Here is a 20224-nt window from a genome sequence, read left to right as displayed (position 1 = left end):
TTTGTATCAAGGCCAAAGCAAAAAAAAAAAAAAAAAAGGATAACTTTGTCAGCATCTGGTGGAATGTTGTTTTCATTAGTTTGAATTAATTGATAGCGCTTTTCGTATAATTTGCTGTTTTGCTGGCCGTCCAGGAATGTACCTGAAAGTATGTCTCTGATTGTTAGTTCGCATATTTGCTTGCGAGCGTGTTATTTAGACTAATACGACAGCGAACACTAATAATGAGCCACATGTGAAGGTGAGTTTACTTGTGTTGAATAATTTAACGGTTGAATACAGTCGTTATGTAACATGGGTTCATAAGCGTGTACATGCTAGAAAGCATGGTGTTGCCGCTTTATGATCCTCTGCATTTTAAGTGCTATGCTGTCATCTTGGGGCATCTATATGTAATTACAAATCTCTGTGGGGCTGTATTAATTATTCACGGATAGCAGAGGGTCACTGTACATGTGAAAAGTCTTCTGTCTTTATGGGCGCTCCCCCACTTTGGGTTCACAAGTAGAAGCCATTTTAGTAGCAATGCTTAGCGTGCGCCCCCAGTCGCCAATGTAACAAAAGCCAGACTCGCCATTGGCCCGGTACTATATGGGGCGGGGCATGCAGTGGCTCAAAAACTGGACCGTCAACCTCCGAGGGTTCGATGCTGACGCTGCTGCCTTGAAGCTGCCAAACTGCTGGCGGGGGGGGGGAGTGACCGTCCGGCACATGGACTGCGCCCTGCGAGTCTCGTCAGTGTGCCCTTGAGCATCGCTACCTCGCCATTTAAAGCAAACATTTAAGTCCCCGAGCTTCTTTTTGTCTTTGCATTCGAGCTCATGCGGCAAATGAGTTGAAATCCTTCCGGAGCCATCTTGAGGTCCGGCAGAAGCAGCAGCTCATATATGCACGCACGCACGTGTGTGTGTGTGTGTGTGTGTGTGTGTGTATGTGTCTCTCTCTCTCTCTCTCTCTCTCTCTCTCTCTCTCACTTCCACTGTCTCTCTCTCTCTCTCTTTCTCTCTCTCTCTCTCTCTCTCCATGGAACACCGTAACTTGTGACCCTACCACCTAAATGAGTCCATAGCACTCTCCATTAACGCTTTACTGTTTAATCCATACGGGTGACAAACCTGCTTTACATCATATCCACATTCTCTCTCTCTCTCTCACTCTCAATTAGAGTGGATGTTGAATGATTGGAAAGTGGAGTGCAAATGGCGATGGCCATAATGGCGGACCGGCGGAAATAACTCCACGTCCATCTCGCACGTTGATGACAATTCTGTGTCCCACCGTACTGCTTGGTGGATTTAAAACAGAAAAAAAAAGTGACTTTTTAATGGCTTGTATGCAAACAGTTGGGTCTCTGAAGTGCATGCCCACCCATCAAGTGTGAAGTTAAATAACCAAGTAGATCTTCAGATTTCTGCGAGAGAGCCCTCCTGCACTGTTATGTAAGAGTGGGGCTAATTTACAAAATGAGATCCCTCACACCATGATTTTGTTTTCTAACCATGACTTGATCAGTTAGGCTGGCTGAAGATCCAGGGCCACTTTCAAGTCTGAAACACTAACACGCAGAGGCTCTCGCATTCCCCACGTGTACAACGCCCCTGCTATCATATCAATCACAGGTAAGCAGAGCTGCATTGATTTATCTGGGACGCACAGATTAGCGGTAGCTAACACATTTAGCGTCTGATAAGCGGTGCATACGTAAACAGGCAAAAGACCACCAGGTCCCTCTTCCACAGGTCTAAAAGGGGACATATTATGGAAAATATACTTTTTAATTTCTTGGATACAAATAGTTGGGTTTCTGTAATGCTTGCCCATCCATTAAATATGAAATTAAACAACCAAGTACAGTGGGATAGGGACCGGGGCTGACCGCGAGTAGCTAAAATCCATGTATAATTAGCGCCCAATATAATTGCATAGAAAATTAAAAAATAATAATAATTAAACCCAAATAATTCTTGAATAAGTGGGGACTGCAAATAAGTGTTGTGAGGGTTGGTTCCCCTAAGGAAAAAAAAAAATGTGAAAGATATTGGGGGGAAATTCTGCAGATGCCAAACCACAAATATGTAGGTGTCCACTGTATGTATGTATATATATATATATATATATATATATATATATATATATATATATATATATATATATATATATATATATATATATATATATATATGTGTGTGTGTGTGTGTGGGTGTGTGTGTATATATAACCGCGTATTTCTGAAAATGTGTCCGTGAGTGAGGCATTCTGAATTTTCATGCGTTATAAAGTCACAGTTCCGCTAATTTACATGGAAACAACCCCCACACCAAGTTTCTCTGTGAAGATCTTCCACTTTCTCGCCATAACCGGACTGTACTGTCAAACACACAATCATGTCAAAGGCATGAGGTACTCAGGGCTAACCTGAGTTTTGTTGGATGCGCAGCATGTTGTTAGCTCCTTATAAGCGGCAAGTACATAAACCTGCGAAAATACCACCGCATTCCTCCCAACCTTCCGTCCGAGTGCAGCAACGTCATCTCGGAATGTGGGAACACACAAAAGTCGAGAGGAACGCTAATGCCCGCAATGAGCAGAAGGAGACGGGCGAGATCAGAGAAATGCCAATTAAATATGCAAGGTCGCCGCTGACGCGCATTAACGAGGAGGGAATGAGTGTCGAGCTTTCACGAGTGGGTGAGGATGCTCATTACCTGTATGAACGCGTACTGACCGTGATGTTCTGACGCACAAAAAAAAAAAAAAAAAAAAGGCGCTTGAAAAGCAGGATGTGGATGGTGTGGTTTGTAAAACAAAGAAGACCTTGTGACTTTTACAACGATGTCGTCCCACATTTACTGCTGAAGACGACATGTTATGCTTCTTTTTCCACAATTGAAAACAGTACTAGCGTCTTAATAACATGCTGTGACATGTTTTTGTCCAAAGGATCGACAATTTGATCAGTCACTTCCATACTAGTAGCATAATGAAATGGACACAAAATAAAAAAAAAAAAAAGTTTTTACTTTTAAAAAGGCACAGTTCTGAGAAGAGACGACATTCATTCATTAATTAAGATACATTTTTTATGTTACAGTTTGATCTTTGTATAATTCGGTACTTTTTTCCTGTAATATTTTTGTAAAAAGATCCCAAAAAAATTCTTTGAATATCATAGTTTCATGCCTGTAACATGAAGTAATTTTCTCGTAAAATTATAGTTTTTCTTGTAATATCATAACTTCTTTTTATTCTCAAAAAATTAAAATGTTTTCCTTCTGTATTGCAATTTTGTAAAATTTATTGTGAAATTGGGACTTTATTCACCTAATATTTTAACTTCATGCATAAAATTAAGATTTATTTGTTCTTATATAATCCAAAAAGATTTCTTGGAATATTACAACTTTATTTTTGTGAAATATCATTTTCCCTACTTGGAATACTAAGTGATTTATTAGTAAAATAACAGTATTTTTCTTGTAATATTACATTATTTTGGCAAAACTGCAACTTTATTCTCCCAGTAATCTACTAGTAAATGTAGAACTTTTTTTCGTTATTTCTTGCAATATGATGTAAATAGTATGCAAAACCAAAACATAAAATCTAGTAAAATTACTCATAAAAGTATTATTTAAATCTCATGAAAATAAAATTCATTCAAATTGATTTATGTTTTCCCCCTTGTATTGTGACTTAATTCTCCTTATACTCTCCTAATCGCCTGCATCTTTATTTTGGTAAAATGAAGTTCATTTGTTTCTTGTAAAATGTTATGTCATTAAAGTTTTTTTGTTGTTTTTATTTGTAAAATCAAAACATATTTACTGGAATACGTCAATTTGAACAACGTGACAAAGACAAAAGGCACCTTTTCTGGAAAATGTTTTGGAAAAATAAAAAGAAACTCAAAGAAGAGAGAACAATGGATGCCTTCAATTGTTCCGCTGTGGACTGTGTGACCTTCCTCTTCAATGTCGGCGTACGCAGGCATCAGAAAGGTTATGATGTAATGTTATTTACGTAGCTATCCCTGCGTCATTTTTAAAGATAATCGAATACAGTTTTCACACATGTCATCATCATCATCCAGATTAGATCGTCAAATTAAACTCGCCAGCGGATTGGTGCATGCTGAACGTGTTGTGGTCATAAAAAAATCACCGGGTTGTGTATTCCAGGGCGGCACCTAATGATCACTCAGCCTTTTTTATTGAGCAATCAGCGTACTCGCTATGATTTCCCTCAGCGAGAGTTTGGTGGGGGATTAAAAAGTGATGATTGGTTTGACCAAAGTCTGAGTTGACTTTTGGGAAACGTGTGACTTTGTGTGCGTGTGTGTGTGTGTGTGTGTGTGTGCGTGTTCAATGAGTGCAAATAGGCCAAACAGTCCATAGTGTGATTGCAGTTTGGTGAGTCGCCAAACAAATTTGCCGTTCTTTAGATGTACGAGTACTCACCCGTTATACCTAAGTAGAAATGCTGATTCAACTCCTGTACTTAAGTAAAAGCAAAAAACTACAGAGTATGAAATGGACGTAAGTGCAAAAATAAAAGGTTAAAATGATTTTTTGTCGATTTTATAAATTACCCCTTTCCGTAACTTGATGCAGCAACAACAAATTTCACTGCACATTTCATAGTTGTGTCACTCTCTTGTGCCCATAGTGTTTGTTTTACTCCTCGTTATCCGTTCTTGTAAGTACTCCTGGGCTTTTTATTTTGCCATTTCTTTCCTCAGCCTTGTGTAGGTTTTGAGTGTTTTTTGTTCGCTTTAGTGTCTTTCTCTTGTGGCTTTCCATCCACCTCCCTCGGTTATCTCATGGTTATTATTTCGTTTGCACATGGACATTTTGTCACGTCGCTTTTTTGCTATGAGTAGTTTCAACGCTTTTGTGCACTTTTTGTTTACTAAATTCTGTCAAATTTGCTCATCTTGTTTGTGTTTGCATGTTTATGCAGCCCTGACTTTAAGTTACAGTAGTAATTTGTACCACTACTCATCATGTCTGCACCTGTCTCGTTTCACGTGCGCACCGTGTTCTGCTCCTCACGACGCTCGTGAAACCGCCCACTGACACGCAACGATGAAATCGGCAGCTCATTTGTCGTAAACGAAGGCTAAATCAAGATAAAGTGGCATCGACTGTTGCTGGAATTGCATCGAGGAAAAACTGGGTCAGAAAAGCAGAATCGACGTCCCAACAATGGGAAGTACGGTTAGCGGTGATGTATCGAGGAGTTTGTGAGAAACAGCCTGCTGAGTTCTTTTACTGTGGGAAAACCCCTCTTAGATTTAACTGTGACGTAAAGGTTTATCATTTTTCTTAGCGAGAGCAGCGCAAAGAGACAACAAACACGATGACACAAAAGATTCTCTCTCTTCGACTTGAATTATCAGTCATTACTTTCGCAAAAGAGTCAATTTCTAGCAAAAAAAGAGGCCCGTAAAGTCAAACTCGGCTGCTCATGATTCATTGTAAGTACGGCTACGTACATTGATTGATTTTAAGATCACGGTTCAGTTCACACTGGTTATAGTAAGGGAACAAATTTCAAAAATATATACTGGAAATGTATATGGTTTGTGAACTGGAACATGTATAACGTATGAAGTGAAACATTTGAAAAACAGAAAATGGCTAAGTTCTAAGTCAATTAAACATTCTCAAATTAATCAGATAATATATACAATAAAATGAAAGATACAACTTAAATGTTTTATTTCAGCAAAGTGCCATATCAATAGTTTGTCTCCTTTTTAGGAAAGTTCGAAGCAATTACAAATCTTGGCTCTTTCCTAATATTTTGCGTGGGGGCATTCGATACGCCTATGTAGCATACAACATGTGAAGTAGTGAGAAATCTGAATAAATAAATATCGAAAACCTCTTTTTTTTTTTTTTGAATATTCCAGTCCTTTTCCAAAACATAGACATGACCAATCATTCTGACACTGGGAAGCACAGAATGCCTTGATAGTCCTAAGATTTCATTGTACCCTATACAATTTCATTCAAGACAGCCTGGATCAATCATTCACAGCACGCTTCACTCCGAATAGCTTTATAGTCCTGAGATTTCATTGTACCGATTCGAGACATCCTGTGCGGGATGCCGCAAAGCAGCCCTGGAAGAGAAGAGAGTCTCCTCCATGTTTCACCATAACTCCGGTGTTCTTTGCATTTGGAAACATACATAACATAACATATTAATTGCTTCGCTTCTGTGACGGCCAATACCTCTCACTGCTTAGCAACCAACTCCTTGTGGGCAAAGTCAGAGTGATAGGATTTACCAAGAGATCCCCCTCTCAATCTCGCCACCTAAAGTTAAAAATGTGTCCACTGCGTTGCAGCACATATCGCACATGGTGTGTAGTGTTTCTCTCATTTTCTTGCTCTGTGCTTTTCTTTGTAGCAAGCGCAAACTAATGTAAAATAATATATTTTTGGAGTCAGCATTCAACGACACAAATATTTTCATCAGAATCTAGTCACAACTTTTGAGGGACGGTCTGTCTTTTTTCAATTAAATTTGCATCCAAATTCTGAGTTAGGAATAAAGTTGCGGTCATGACTTTAAAGGCAATCTATTCATTGTGGTCATACCAAAGTAGCGTACGAAATTCTATGGGAATCAAGTCACAACTGTAGAGGTCTTATCTTTTGATATAAGCTCAAAAGTGTTTATCTTTCGGTCATACTGAAGCGACACACCAAATTTCAACCTAATTTGCTTGCACATTCTCAGTTAAATCCTAGCTATGAGATCCGGATCTTGACTAAAAGCTGTTGATTTGTCTTCAGGTCGTACCGAAGCTGCACACGAAATGTTATAGTAAACCTGTCACAACATGTGCGGCGCACGTCTGTCAAAACGTTAGGGATATTCGGCTTTCAGATAACAATTCAGGATGAGCCTAAAATGCATTATTAAAGATTAGTGCGTATTAGGGTCATCTGGAAATTTCACCCGAAAGACGAATATCCTTAACGTTTTGTGAGTCGTTTATGTCTTTGATATAAGATCCAGATCATGATCAAAAGTGAATCCATATATCTTTAGGTCATACCAAAGCTACATGCCAAATATCATCAAACTGCATTCACAGCCTTTTGAGTATGCCTGGCCATACCAACATAACACAAAACGCTAGCATGTGTCCCTACCTTGAAAAGTCTCAGTATGTTTGCCACCATGATGGAAACAGAGCTGGACGACGCTCCGATGACGCCCACTACCCTCTCTGGTTTGGTGATGATGGGCGCCCCGCCACCCAGACACTTGACGTCCGTCCCATCCTTCTCGATCAGCGCCTGCACGAAGGTAAGCGACTGCTCCAAGGCGTGCGTGTCCCGGGAGCAAGTGTCCAGGATCCGGGCGCCTAGCGTGATGTTCGGCAGCAGGTTGTTATCGTTGTTGATGCGGTCCAAGGCGAAGAGCATGGCCTCCAGCCGGTGAATCCCCTTCTCCTTCTTCAGCTCACCGCACGGCTTGCCCTCGTGGCCCCTGGCGTGGACCGGGAAGAGCCCGCCTAAGGAGATATCCCCGTCGATACGGATTGAGTTCAGGTGGGTGTGACCCGGGCCTTTGGGTTTGGCGGCCTGCGCTGCCTTGAGGGAGCTGTCGAGCAGCAGCAGGAGTAGAACTAAGCCGTGTCGCTGCCAGCCGGTCCCGTCCGGTCTCCAAGGCGGTGGGTGAAACATGACCGCAGCTCGGACAAGCAAACCGCCGCAATCAAGAAAATGGAAGCCAGGTAGTCACTTGCGCTGACCACAGGGTTAATTGCTCTCCAAGCAGCTGGCACAGGAAAGGCTTCCTCTCATGTCTCCTCTCACTCAGACAGTCACTTAATGTCCAATATGGCTTAGCTCTTTCCAAGAGCTGCAATCCTGCGCTCCTCACGTGCACTTCCTCACTCCATCGTCCAAATAGACGTGTCTATGGAGATCCTGCACTCACGGCATTGGTAAGAGCAAAAGTTGGAAGATGACCTCCTTCAACTCCCTTGTCCAATCTCTAGAATCTCTAAGGTGTCCGCCACAATCGCTTGTTTTAATCTTCACAGTCCGCCTTGGCGGAGATTCGCTATTTGTCAGAGCCCTCGGGGCTGCTTGGGTCTGCAGGCTTCACCGTGAATTCCTGCAAGATGAAAAGGAAGAAAGCAGCGGTGAGGTCGTGCAGGGAGGAAAAAACAAGGCAAAGGGATTTGTGTTGGCTTTTCAGTACTTCTTTTTTTTTTTTTTTTTTCAAATGTAACCTTGTGTCAGCGGATAACAGGCGATGACGTGTTTTGAATTGAGACAGAGCTGTCGTACTCTCAAGGTTGATGGTCACATCCCACGTGTTCGCTTCTCACCTGTCAGCCTTGTCATTCTCCAGCAAAGACATTCACACTTTTTCTGAATGCGTGGGCTTTGCTCGGTATGTCATACCACAACACTCGCATTGTATGGACAGTCCGAAGCCTGGCAAAAACATACACAGCGAATCCATGCTATTTGCTGGGGATGGGGACCGAGCCCTGCCTCAAATAGAGAAAATTTAGAATTGCCTAGCCTAAGCGTGTGCCTTCTTGTGCCGCGTGATGATGTATGTTAGGACCACCGTATAGCAAGGAACCCCTGTACGAGCATGCTAACACTATATGCAGTATGTACACTGGCTCGACATAGTGATTCATAAGTTCCTCACAGTCCTCAACCTCTAGGTGTGAATATTAGCTCAGGTCCACCTGTGCCAAGTTTGCATGTTCTCCGCGTACTTGCTTGGTTTTCTCCAGATACTCGTGGTTTCCTCCCACATTCCAAAAACATGCATGTTAGGTGTATTGAAGACTAAATTATCCTTAAGTGTTCAGGTTCGTGTGACTGGTTATGTGTTTATGTGTGTGCCCTGCGATTGGCTGACAACCAGGCCAACCAGGCCCGTTTTCTCTTGTCCAAAGTCAACCGGTACAGGCTCCAGTTCGCCTATAACCCAAATGAGGACAACTGCTACAGACAATGGATGGATGAACCTCGGTGACTTTCTTCCACCTTGCTTCTACTTGGATGAAAAAGAACGTTACGAAATGAGTTTCCACGTGTTTTTTTTAAACTTTTGTTTTTCTTTATGATTCAGATTACAAGCAGCAGTTACTCGCTTTGTCTTAGGAAAGTCTCTTTTGAACCCCATTGCAACTTTTCAAGTGTATTTTTTCTTTTGTTAAATGCCTTTATTGAGAATGCAGAAGTTGCCATAGTGACAAATTGCCTATGTTACATGGATCGACAACATAGGAAATCATTAAAGCTGTAAAAGTGGGTGCAACATTGCTGTAATCTCTCTTCATGCCAAATGGACCGTTTTAACATTACCTTGATGTGTCCGCTCACTACGACTGGCAAAATCAATTACTATATTTATAATAGAAGTCACATGTAAGTCTCAAAAACATGCACAGTGTGCGCGGGAGAGCCTCACGGGCTAAAGCAAACAGTCGGAAATGGTAATGGCGCTATTAGCAATGAAAAGGGACTTTAATATTGAAAAGGAATCGTCCGACTTAATAGATTTGCTTGCATTAAAAAGAAGACTGGGTTCTGAGCAATCATGAACACAGAAACGCATCATTATGTCGTCGTGTTTTCTGTGAAAACCCTGTGCGCGGTTCTTCCGAAGCGATGCACAACTCCTGGCTCGGGTTCGGTGCTTTTAGCTTGAGAAAATTCTGCTATATGCTCAAACTTGATCTGTAGTGGTGGGCTAGAAAATCCAATACATGATACACAGTTACAATAAACACTTCATTGCAAGGTGAAAATCTGCGATATAAAGAAAGCTTATTCAAAAAGTATATATATATTTTTGGAAAATAGTTTTCCTCCTCCCACCTGGTTTAAATACATTTGAACTTATTAAAATATATATTTTTTAAACATGTGACCCTTGTATTCAAACAGGATCGACATCAATGGCTTTTAACAAGACAAAAATGCCAAAACAGCACATTACAAATGATAATATTTATCATCTATTTTCAAAAAGCCAGCTAATGGTGGTATGGTACACTGAGGCGGTAATTACGGAGAAAGTCAAATCGCAGCAAAATGGAATAATACGTACCAACTACGAATGCCAGCGAGACGCTTTTTGTATGTCCAAAAAGTGAACATTCCAAGAAAACACTGTCACAATTGTGTTGTAAAAGATATATTATGGCCAAAATTCAATTTTGAACACCTTATATCACTGCATTACACAAAAGTGATTATGACTATAATTGCATTATATTTTTATGCTTTTCCTCATCACAGATGATGATTAAATTACAATTAAAGTGTTTGATTTATATATATATTTATATATATCAGATTGCAACCATTATACAAGATAAGGATTTTTTTGGAATGTTTTTTCTCTCTTTTTTACTTCACTATCAATGCTGAGGATTCAGAATTTAATGAAAGCGTGATTATTCTTTAAAACAAATTCATGTGGCTATATGAAAAATTGAAGCAAAAACGCCCACCATTGAAAACATGATGGAAATTAAATATAAATATCGCATCGTCAGCGGTGCAGGGCGTCAATTTTGTACAATTTCAAAGACGGGTCCAATCCACTCACACATGTGTATTCGCTAGCTTCGTTGAATACAGACGCCTAACTATTCCACTGGAAGTCGTATTGTAAGCACTTTGTCAGCACCGTGGCTCGTGGCTGACGCCGTAAGAGGCTGCGAAGGGAAAAAAATCGCTCAGGCCCTTGTTTTGCCGCGGCGAACGGGTGAAAGGCTCGCTCGGCAAGCGGCCGAGATTCATTGAGAGCGCATGGGAAGTGACAAGGTTCCGCGGGTACGCCCGGCTATCTCCCTGCCGAGCGAGGACAAGTCATTTTTCACAGGTGATTCACTCCAGGTGCCCTTTAACTGCTGACGAGCGGCGGTGAAGACAAGTGGATGAAGAGGAAGACTTTAGGATGAGAGGTGAAAAGAATCCTTTCATGCAGCTATTCCAAACGCTGCCACTACACCTGTTACAACTAATGCGAAGAACACACATTTGGACTATCGGGCCAAATTTGAGCATTTTCACTCACTTGCAATCAAAGTTAGCGAAGCCCCCTGTTTTCAGATTTTCCTGAGCGATCATCTTGTGTTGGGTGTGTTAAGAATATTTTTTTTTCTTTGGGATCCTGAGCATTTGGGGGGCCTTTTGCTGTCCAGCAGGACTTTAGGATTGTTGTATTAATGTACCCTCTGGCACACTAACATGAGCTCAAAGAGAGCAAGCACCAAGGACTGCGTAGAAGGTGGCTGCCAAGAAAGTGTCCAAGAAGAAACTCTTCTGCAACGCTGCAAATTTCTCACGTCAACTTGTTCATAGGCCTAAAAGGAGATTTAATACCTGGGAAGAATACGCGCCAGGCTTTTATCGGTGTTGTCGATGTGGTTCTGACTTAGCCAGGACGTATTTTAATTCACTATAAAAAAAAAAAAAATCTGAATAAATCACAGCGGTGGCCACCACCCGTCTGAGCCATTTTAATCAAAGCACCTCACAGAGAGCTGTGTTGGTCGCGACGTGCATGCATTAGTATGCAGGCTCCCTCTAGTGGTATGCGAAAGAATCACTAAAATAAATTTCTTAAGTGTGCATAATGTTACAGTGGTTTAATTTTTTTTTTTTTAAACTCCTTAGTTCATATTAGTGCCCAAGATTGGCTGAATAGCATCATAAAAGGCTAACGTGTTCGATAGTAAAAGTATTAACAGACAGTTTATAAATCATAATATTTTATGTTAATGTATGAAAGCAGATGTTAAGGAAACATGTTTCAAGTCCAAAAGAGATCAGGTTTTGTGTGCTGGAATCTCTATTTTTGTACTATTTGCGTATTTTAATGCTCATTTGAAGTCATTCTGTTCTAAGAGAAGGTCACAGCCTCAACTTTTGTTTTCATTTTCATAACGAAACAGCTGAAAAAGCAATTTGCATTTATAGTTCCATTTTAGGAGTCCTAATTAGGGTGTTTGTACATCAACGCAAATGCAGGCTCAGTCTCACTATATTTACACAGATATATAGATTGTGTGTTATAGTAACAATCCATTTCAAGTAAGTCATGCTACCAATGTAGCAGCTGTGTTTAGCTTGTTTACAGTGCTAATGCTATCTTAAAAATGGCCATCTCTGAGAATTAAATAAAACCTCTTGGGGCCAACTACGCTACTAGATTTTCATTTTGGTCATTATGGCGGTACTTGGAGAGCTAAGTACGTTTTGAGGTGGTACATGGCGCGAAAGGTTTGCAAACCGCTGCATTAGCATGTCTCGTGTCATCATCGCCATTGTTGCGTATCCTATTTCCAGACGTCCGCCGGCCGTGATGCAGCATACGGCTCACGTCGTCGATTGACGAAGTGTGTATATAAGCTCCGTGAGAGTGCGCTTTAGTTGCATGACAAGCGCTTACCCGTTTGAAAATGTCAGTGGGATCTTACCGGAAGATTGATATCGGGAGAATAGCGTTCACATGGGTGCGAAAAGCTTATTTAGGCGTTGGGTTTTTAAAAGGCCACTCTATAAGCTTCAGGCAAATAAGTACGTGTCATTGCAGAAACCCGCGAGCTGACACCTTTATTCAGGAACTAAACCCTGACAACGTGCGGTAATACATCTAAAATACCCTCACCCTCTGATATATTGTCACGAAGAGGCGTCTTTATTTATTTTTTTTTCATGTGCACACCGAGGCGCAGTGTGGGCCGCTTCTCTATCGTCGGCGCGTCGCTCACACGCCTGTCACCGAGTCGCGTCTTTTGGCTTTTGATATCCAAGAGGCGACATGGCGGCGGGGAGAATCGGCGCTTCAAGGAGGTCTGGAGACTGTTTGTGTTCTGGCGGGAGATAAACGACTGACTCGCAGGGGGGGATGATAAGACACGCGGAACGTTCAAGGTCACCATTCAATGTCTTGGCAGCAAGATTTAGTGGGCAATCCTCCCAAAAAAGCAAAGTGTAATTTTCTCAACTGGACTTTTTTTTTTTTGCATCGCTGTCAACACTTTTTGCAGCTCAGTGAACATTAGACACTGAAAAATTATTATAGCTATTTTCATTGGCCCAGACCCTAGTAAATAATTATTAACTAACTATGGTTTCAAGATAGGGTTAGCGTTTAAAACAAGGATCTGGGCATTAAATTAGGGTCCAGGACAGAGTTAGGGTATAAAATTAGGTTTACAGTTTCAAATTAGTATTTTAAGACAGGATTAGGGTTTCAAATTAAAGATTTTAACCTGGGTTAAGGCTTTAAAGTAGGGTTTTCAGGCAGGTTTGGGGTTTCAAATTAGGATTTCAGGCCAGGCGAAGGGTTTCAGTAAAGAGTTAGGGTTTCAATTTGGGGTTTCAAGGTTGGATTAGAGTTTAAAATTAGGGTTCCAAAAAAGGGTAATGGTGTCAAATTGGGGTTTCAAGCCCAGGTTACACAAAATGCTCTTTGTGGCTTTAACGTCTTTCTTATGAACAACTTGGACGTCCGGGTAAGGAAATGGAGCGCAAGACGTGATGTCCTCTATCTTATCTTTTCGTTTCGAGAGAAGGTGTGCTCCATTTTCTTACCCAACTGTCCAGAAATGACATTAACTGTCATGTTAATTTCATGTTTAGAGCGTGTATTCTATTCTGTATTGTGGTCACAATTGTATTGGGCATGAGTAGTTTTCAGAATATGAGTAATATTTAGATCACATGGTGTTGGCTCCCATGGCAGAGTGGGAGACGTGAACAGCTGTCGGGGGAAACTTTTTTTTTTTTTTCCTCCCCCCGAGTTGCGCTCCTGCGACAGATGGGCAGGAGTGCCCGTCTAATTGACACTCGAGTATGTTGACGTCGAGCAGCAGATCAATAGCTTGCCGGAGGACGGCTGCACTGAGGAGAATGAATGGGGAGCGCGCATGAAGGGCGAGAACGGAGGTTGCCACGGTGCTTGTAGTGGAAGAGGCGTTCGGGTGATCACGCTTTGAAATCTGTGACGACAACTGCTTTTTGTCACTGCTGGGCTTTTCAGACACGCACAAAGTCCATTTAGTGACAACTTAGGGTTTCAAACAAAGGGTTAGAGTTTGAAATGAAGGTTCCAAACCAGAGTTAGCCTTTCAAATTAGGGGTTTGAGCCCAAGTTAGGTTTTCGAACAAGGGTTAGGTTTTCCCAAATTCCCCCCCAAAAAAATTTCAAATTAGGGTTTCAAAGCAGTGTTAGAGTTTAAATCAAGGGTCAGGGTTTCAAATTAGGGTTTCAAGCCTGGTTCAGGGTTTCCAACAAGGATTCGAGTTTCAAAATTTGGTTTTCTAATTAGGGTTTCGAATCAGGGTTAGTGGTTCAAATTAGGGATTCAGATCATGGTTATGGTTTTAAATTGAGGTTTTAAACCAGGATGGGGGTTTAAAATTAGGGTTTTAAGCCTGGGTAAGAATTTCAAACAAGGGTTAGGGTTTCAAATGTGGGTTTGAAGTCAGGGTTAAGGATTCAAATTAAGGTTTCAAGACTGTGTTAGGGTTTCAAACATTGGGTTTTAAAGGCTTAGGTCTTCCAAGCTAGGGTTATAAATAAGGTTTATGGTTTCAAAATTTAGGTTTCGAACCATGGTTGAGGTTTCAAACAACAGATAAGGATTCAAGTCTGGTATGAAGCCAGGGTCAGGGTTTCTTAATAGGGTTTGAGATTAGGGCGCCACGTTAAGGAGAAAAATGTCATCTCTTACTGATGAGGTTTTTTTTAAGCAAACAAACAAAACGTCCATTTCGAAATTCCTTCAGTGCGCATTTGCTTCTGTCGTTTTTGCATAAATTAGACAAAGCTCGGCTACAACCGGGCCCGCACAAAAGTCATCGTGACAGCCGCCATTGTCGGCTGTTGCAGCCAAACAAACGGAGCCGCTGACACAGCGCCGTCTTTTTTGATTCTGCGTGATGCAAAAAGACAACAAACACTCAACTTCGGGGGGGGGGGGGGTTGGTTTTGTCGTGCCGGTGCCCAACAATTTCTTAGCCGAGCCTCGCAGCGGCTAAGTGGCGCTCGCCCCGCCTGCCTGCGTCGCTTTTCAGAGCGCCGCGGTGACGACGTGCCACAGCTGTCACAGCAAACGCGGTTGGCAGAGAAGAAGCACACACACACACACACACACACATATGCTTTCATCATATGAAGGTAAAACCTCTTTATCATATTAAGATCAAATGCATATTTTACGTTAACCTCCACCAAGGATGATTCATGTCATGGTGGATGGCTGGGTCAATGTGTGGATTTAAGTTAGGGTTTTAAACCAGGGTTATGGTTTCAAGATATGCGTTCAAGACATGGTTTGGATTTCAAATTAAGGTTTCAAGACTAGGTTAATGTTTTAAACTAGGGTTCATGTGTCAAATTAGTTTTGCAAAAAGGTTCTGGTTGCAAATTGGGGTTTGAAGCCACAAGAGTTAGGGCTTCAAATGAAGGGGGGTTTAGGGTTAGAATTTAGAGTTAGTCAGGGAAAAGGCATGTTCAAATGTTGCTTTCAAGCCTGGGTTAGGGTTTCGAAAGTAGGGTTCTAGAGCCAGAATTAGGGTTTCACACAAGGTTTCTGCTTTCAAAATAGGGTTTTAAAGCCACGGTTAGGATTTTAAGGTAGTCTTTCAAGTCAAGGTCAGGGTTTCAAATTAAGGTTAGCATGTCGATGGCGTTTTGCATTGTTTGTCAGCATTAAACTAAGACGGCTTTTTCATCAGGCAAATCTAAGTTGTTTTAAATACACGTGTGAATTTATGTTTAGTGCGACTGTAAGTTTCCACTGGGAGTGGCATTAAACAGCTTGAAGCCTCTTTTTGACCCAATTGTTCACCATTCGCCAAAGCGCTCCTCAATGTGAAGTAATTGAATTAAGTTCGCCGCCACCAAACAGTGCTCGTATATAAAATTCAAAGCAAAAAAAAATCCGACAAATGATGGTTTCGAAAAACTTCAGGTCACTCGAATCTCAAGGCATCACTGTACTTATATTATTATTACCAATACTACTACGGTTGCTACGGTCCGGAATCTAAACCCTGCAATATTGGAGGGATTACTGTACTTTAAAAATGTGTTTTAATAAGTTTGTTTTAATCATCTTAAAGGTGGGGGGGACTATTTCAAAAATGTTTTTCTATGTGGTCTCTACGTTACCGATTTCCAAGAGTGTGTCTGGATCTGCCTAATGGAGGGCTACGATCACAAAGCAGGAGATAAACGAGTGAGGGTATTCTCTATTCTCTTGCAGGGAATCCATCAGGAAGGCATGGAAGCATGTTAAATATTAGTTGACTTCCCGCTGATCTGATTCAATGGTTAGCATCTTCCTATCATGATGAAAGAAAAGCCTCCCTCTGGACAAGATTACCTTTTATGCAGTGACTCCTTTTGGGAATGACGCGCCGCCGGCAATAAAGTGTCAGCCTATCATCACATCATGCGCACCTGATGGAGGAGGAGATGCGGTGAATTGAAGAGAAGTCCAAAGGCCACGTGATGGAATTTACGGGTTCAAAATCCAATCTCAACGTCGAGCCCGCTGGAAGAACGGCAGCCTGAGTGAGGGTTTCACGCCGGGGTTAGTGTTTCAACTGTTGCCTGGAAGTCAGTGGGTCTTTGGGTCTTTTGAGGATTCAACCTTGATTTTGGGACTGGCCGTAATTAGCTCAGTATGCACAGAGCTGAAAGCCGAAAGACAATCCGGCCCTGACTCACGCTGTCGGTGGAGCGAGCGAGCGAGGGTGTTGTTGGGAGAGCTTGGCGGTCGATATGAGAGGCTGCTACCTCTCAGACGCTCCCATTGATTTACTGTATCTGTCGAGCTCCACCTGCCTGCCTGTCAAGATTAAAGCATTCTTGTCCTGTCAAAGACGCCCCCCCTCCCCCATCCTCCCGTTCCCTCTACCCTGGAGAGAATTTGTTTCTGACACAATCGCTCCAGTATGGAAAAGTAGGCCACCTGGCTAAAATAAGGAGATGCTTGGGAAGCGTCCTCGCCATTTTCTCGAGATTGCTTGCGACCGCTTGAGTGCCTGAGCGGGAGTCAAATGTGCATCTCGGTCCCACCTCACACCCGAGAAAAGGATTCGCTTTCACCTTGCGAGGGATTCACGTCAAGGATGACATCAGAGACCTCTGATTGGATGGCTAAGAAGACCATGTGGTTGTGTCTGTTGATTGACAGTGCTATTAAACGCCATTAAAACGGAAGGTATTATATTTAGCAAATATAACCACCTGTGTGCACCATCTTATACAGTTAGGGTTTCAAATTAGGGTCTGGAGACAGGAATAGGGTTCTAAATTGGGGTTTCGAGTCTGGTTTTAGATTTTGGACCAATTTATGGTTTCACGTCTGGGTTAGGAGTTTAAACAAAGAATATGGCTTCAAGCCTGATATGGGTCGTCTAACGGGGGTTAGGTTTTCAAATTAGACATACAGTACAAAATTACACAGGGGGGTTTGAAGAAAATCACAGACTAATATGTGTTGACATTATGAATATTTTCAATCTTGGCTTTCTCATTACAAGTTTACCTTGAGTCTACAAAAGAGTCTGGTCCACTTGTCGCCATCTAAAATATTCAAGAAGCTTTAATACTGCTTGACTAGAACAACAGCTCCTTTACAACTCACAATGGCATTCAAATGGAGAGGACACAATGTGCACATGGGCTCTGATATCTCCTCAAAACACACCCCCAGACAGCCTGCTTAATTATGCAGCAAACCTCGCAACTCAGCCCAACATTTGGCTCCTGGGCTGGAATATTGTAATTCCTCACTTCCCGTTCGGCGGATCCGAGCGATCCGAAACCGCTGTCGGTTTGTACTGCATTCGAAAAAGAGGTCACATCTCTTTCGTATTAGCGTCTCTGTAGAATCAAGCGCTGAACTTTTCAAAACTTCGCTGAGGCACCTACAACAGCGCTCTCATTACGCCGCTGGGGGAGCGGCCTAAAAAAATCCAGAAATTCTCGGCATCCTGCGAGAAAACAACGCTGGGAAAAGGCATGTTTAGTCTGTCAATTGGGTTTCAAGTCGGGATTATTATTAGTATTATTATTATTATTAATTAGCCTTACCCATAGCTCAAATGATAACTGGCAGCCGGAAATAAAGGATCCAGGTGAGAGGTGCGTTACGACCGACAGCTTTCTGGTTTGTTTACGCTTCCACATTTGTGTGTACCTTGGTGACATCTCAATCCCATCACTTTCTACCCCTTGGACTCACTTCGGCATACAATTACGCAAGCAAAAAGGCCACAGAGTTTAGGACTAGCCCAACAAAGCCACCTTTCAGCAGTGGAAGATCCCAAAGGTAAACACACGATCCGCCCCGTGACGCTGGATGACTTCCAAGTTGAAAAACAATTGTTCCCCATTGAAACACTTTTGTTCCAGTCTGACCTTTGTCGCCAGCAGGTGCTGTTTAAATCAACCTTTTAACCTTCTTTGCTCTCAGTTAGTTTAGTGACTTAGTCAATTTGTCAGTCAGTCTGTTGGTTAGTCAATAATTGTGGTAGTTATTCAATTAATTAGTTACTTAGCCAGTCAGTCAGTTAATCAAGTAAGTTGTTAGTTAGTTAATCAAGTAGTTAGTCGGTCAGTTTTTCACTTTGTCAATTAGTAATTCAGTCAAATAATTAGTTACTTAGTCTCTGAGCCCGTTGAGTTAGTAAGCTCGTTTGTCAATAAATTAGTCAGTCAGCCAATTAATGAGCTAGTAAGTTACTTAGTCAGTTTAGTTACTTGGTAAATATGTCAGTCAGTCGGGTAGTCAGTAAGTTTGTCAATTAGTCATGGTATAGTCAGTTCGTCACTCAGTTAGTTACCCAATGTGTCAAACGGTCATTTTAGTAACTTGGTTTGTCAATTAGTCCGTGAGTGGCTAACTCATTTACTTACTCTGTTTTCCTTCAGAGATTTTCTTCCCAGCCTGTTCATTAACTTCTTGCATGACACTGACAAAGGCGGATGGTGGGCAGCACATCTGCCTCGCAGTCAGGAGACTCGGGTTCAAATCTTAGTCATAACATCTCTATGTAGAGTTTGCTCGCTGGGTACGGGCTGCTCCAGTTTCCGTTCACATCCCAAAACCACGCTCCTTAGAATAATTGCGCTGCAACTGACTGGCAACCAGTCCAGGGAGTACCCCGCCTCACACCCAAAGTCAGCTGGGATAATTACCAGTTTCCCATGAAACTAATGAGGATGGAAATGGATGGATTAACAGACAGAATTCACATGCAGGAGGTGCGGGCTCTACCTATGAAGGCAGGCAATGTGCTACTGATCCAAATTCGGGAGTGTTTGGCCTTGGTGGAAGTCTGCACTTCCGCTGAGCTCTTTTCTCATTTTCTCATTTGACCATAGAATAATGGAATTTCCACAATCACTATTGCGCTTCCCGTGATACATTTCTAATAAGTGCTCCTTTCACTTTTTTGGGATGGAGCTTGCTGACAACTCCCCACTGACCAATTCTGAAGACTATTACAGAAACAATTCCCGAAGCACTGCATTTTGTTCTTATCGCGCAGCAGGTAAAAGCTAAACAGCGTCATTAATCTCCGCAAATCAGTTCCTTTGCAAACAATCAACCCCGCCTATTAAACTTAGCGTCTTTCGGTTGACGCTGGAAGTTTCTTTTCAGTTCATTTCCTCTCTGCTGACTTATCTGATAAGATAATTTCAGGGACTTCACTTGTTTTACTTCTGCAGTCACAGAGCTTCGAAAGCAAGCCAGCAGAGGAACAAAGGAAGAGATGCACGGGGGGAGGGAGAAAAATCAATGTAATTGAACACTGTGTTGGCCACTGCTATAGAGAGTGTCGATACGAGTGTCTGATGCTAAAAAGGGAAAAGAAAACGTGCGTCGTCATCCTGTGCCGCACTTAAAGCCGGCGGCCACTAGAGAACAAGTCACCGAGTCGCAGAATCTCTCCAAAGTTTCAAAGTTTGGACACGCCGTCATCATGGCAATGGGGGAAACGTCGTTCGATTTCGCTCATTGGGTCGCAAATGACTTGCTGATGGATTTTAGGTGTTTGCGTGTTTATGTGGACGGCCAAGCTTCTTTACTTCTCCCTAATGCCGTCATTTACGTCCCGCTAATGGAGCCGGCATCCCGCGTCTTCCCTCGCTGAAATCAATGGATGTTTTTTTTTCATGCCCATATCTT

At 42.1% G+C, this 20224-nt stretch overlaps 1 protein-coding gene across 1 annotated transcript in view; it reads right to left on the bottom strand.

The window, feature by feature from the left end:
• Window positions 1–20224, bottom strand: part of LOC133409013 (metabotropic glutamate receptor 4-like) — a 152824-nt gene that overhangs the window by 118999 nt on the left and 13601 nt on the right. Inside the window, exon 2 of the mRNA XM_061688485.1 lies at window positions 7170–8142. Coding sequence (XP_061544469.1) covers window positions 7170–7706 — 537 coding nt within the window. The 5' untranslated portion in view covers window positions 7707–8142. The remainder of the gene's footprint in view (window positions 1–7169; window positions 8143–20224) is intronic.

This window comes from Phycodurus eques, chromosome 10 (genome assembly GCF_024500275.1).
Source record: "Phycodurus eques isolate BA_2022a chromosome 10, UOR_Pequ_1.1, whole genome shotgun sequence".
Taxonomy (NCBI): Eukaryota; Metazoa; Chordata; class Actinopteri; order Syngnathiformes; family Syngnathidae; genus Phycodurus; species Phycodurus eques.
The sequence above is the reverse complement of the archived record's forward strand: the minus strand, read 5'-3'. Positions and strand labels throughout refer to the sequence as shown.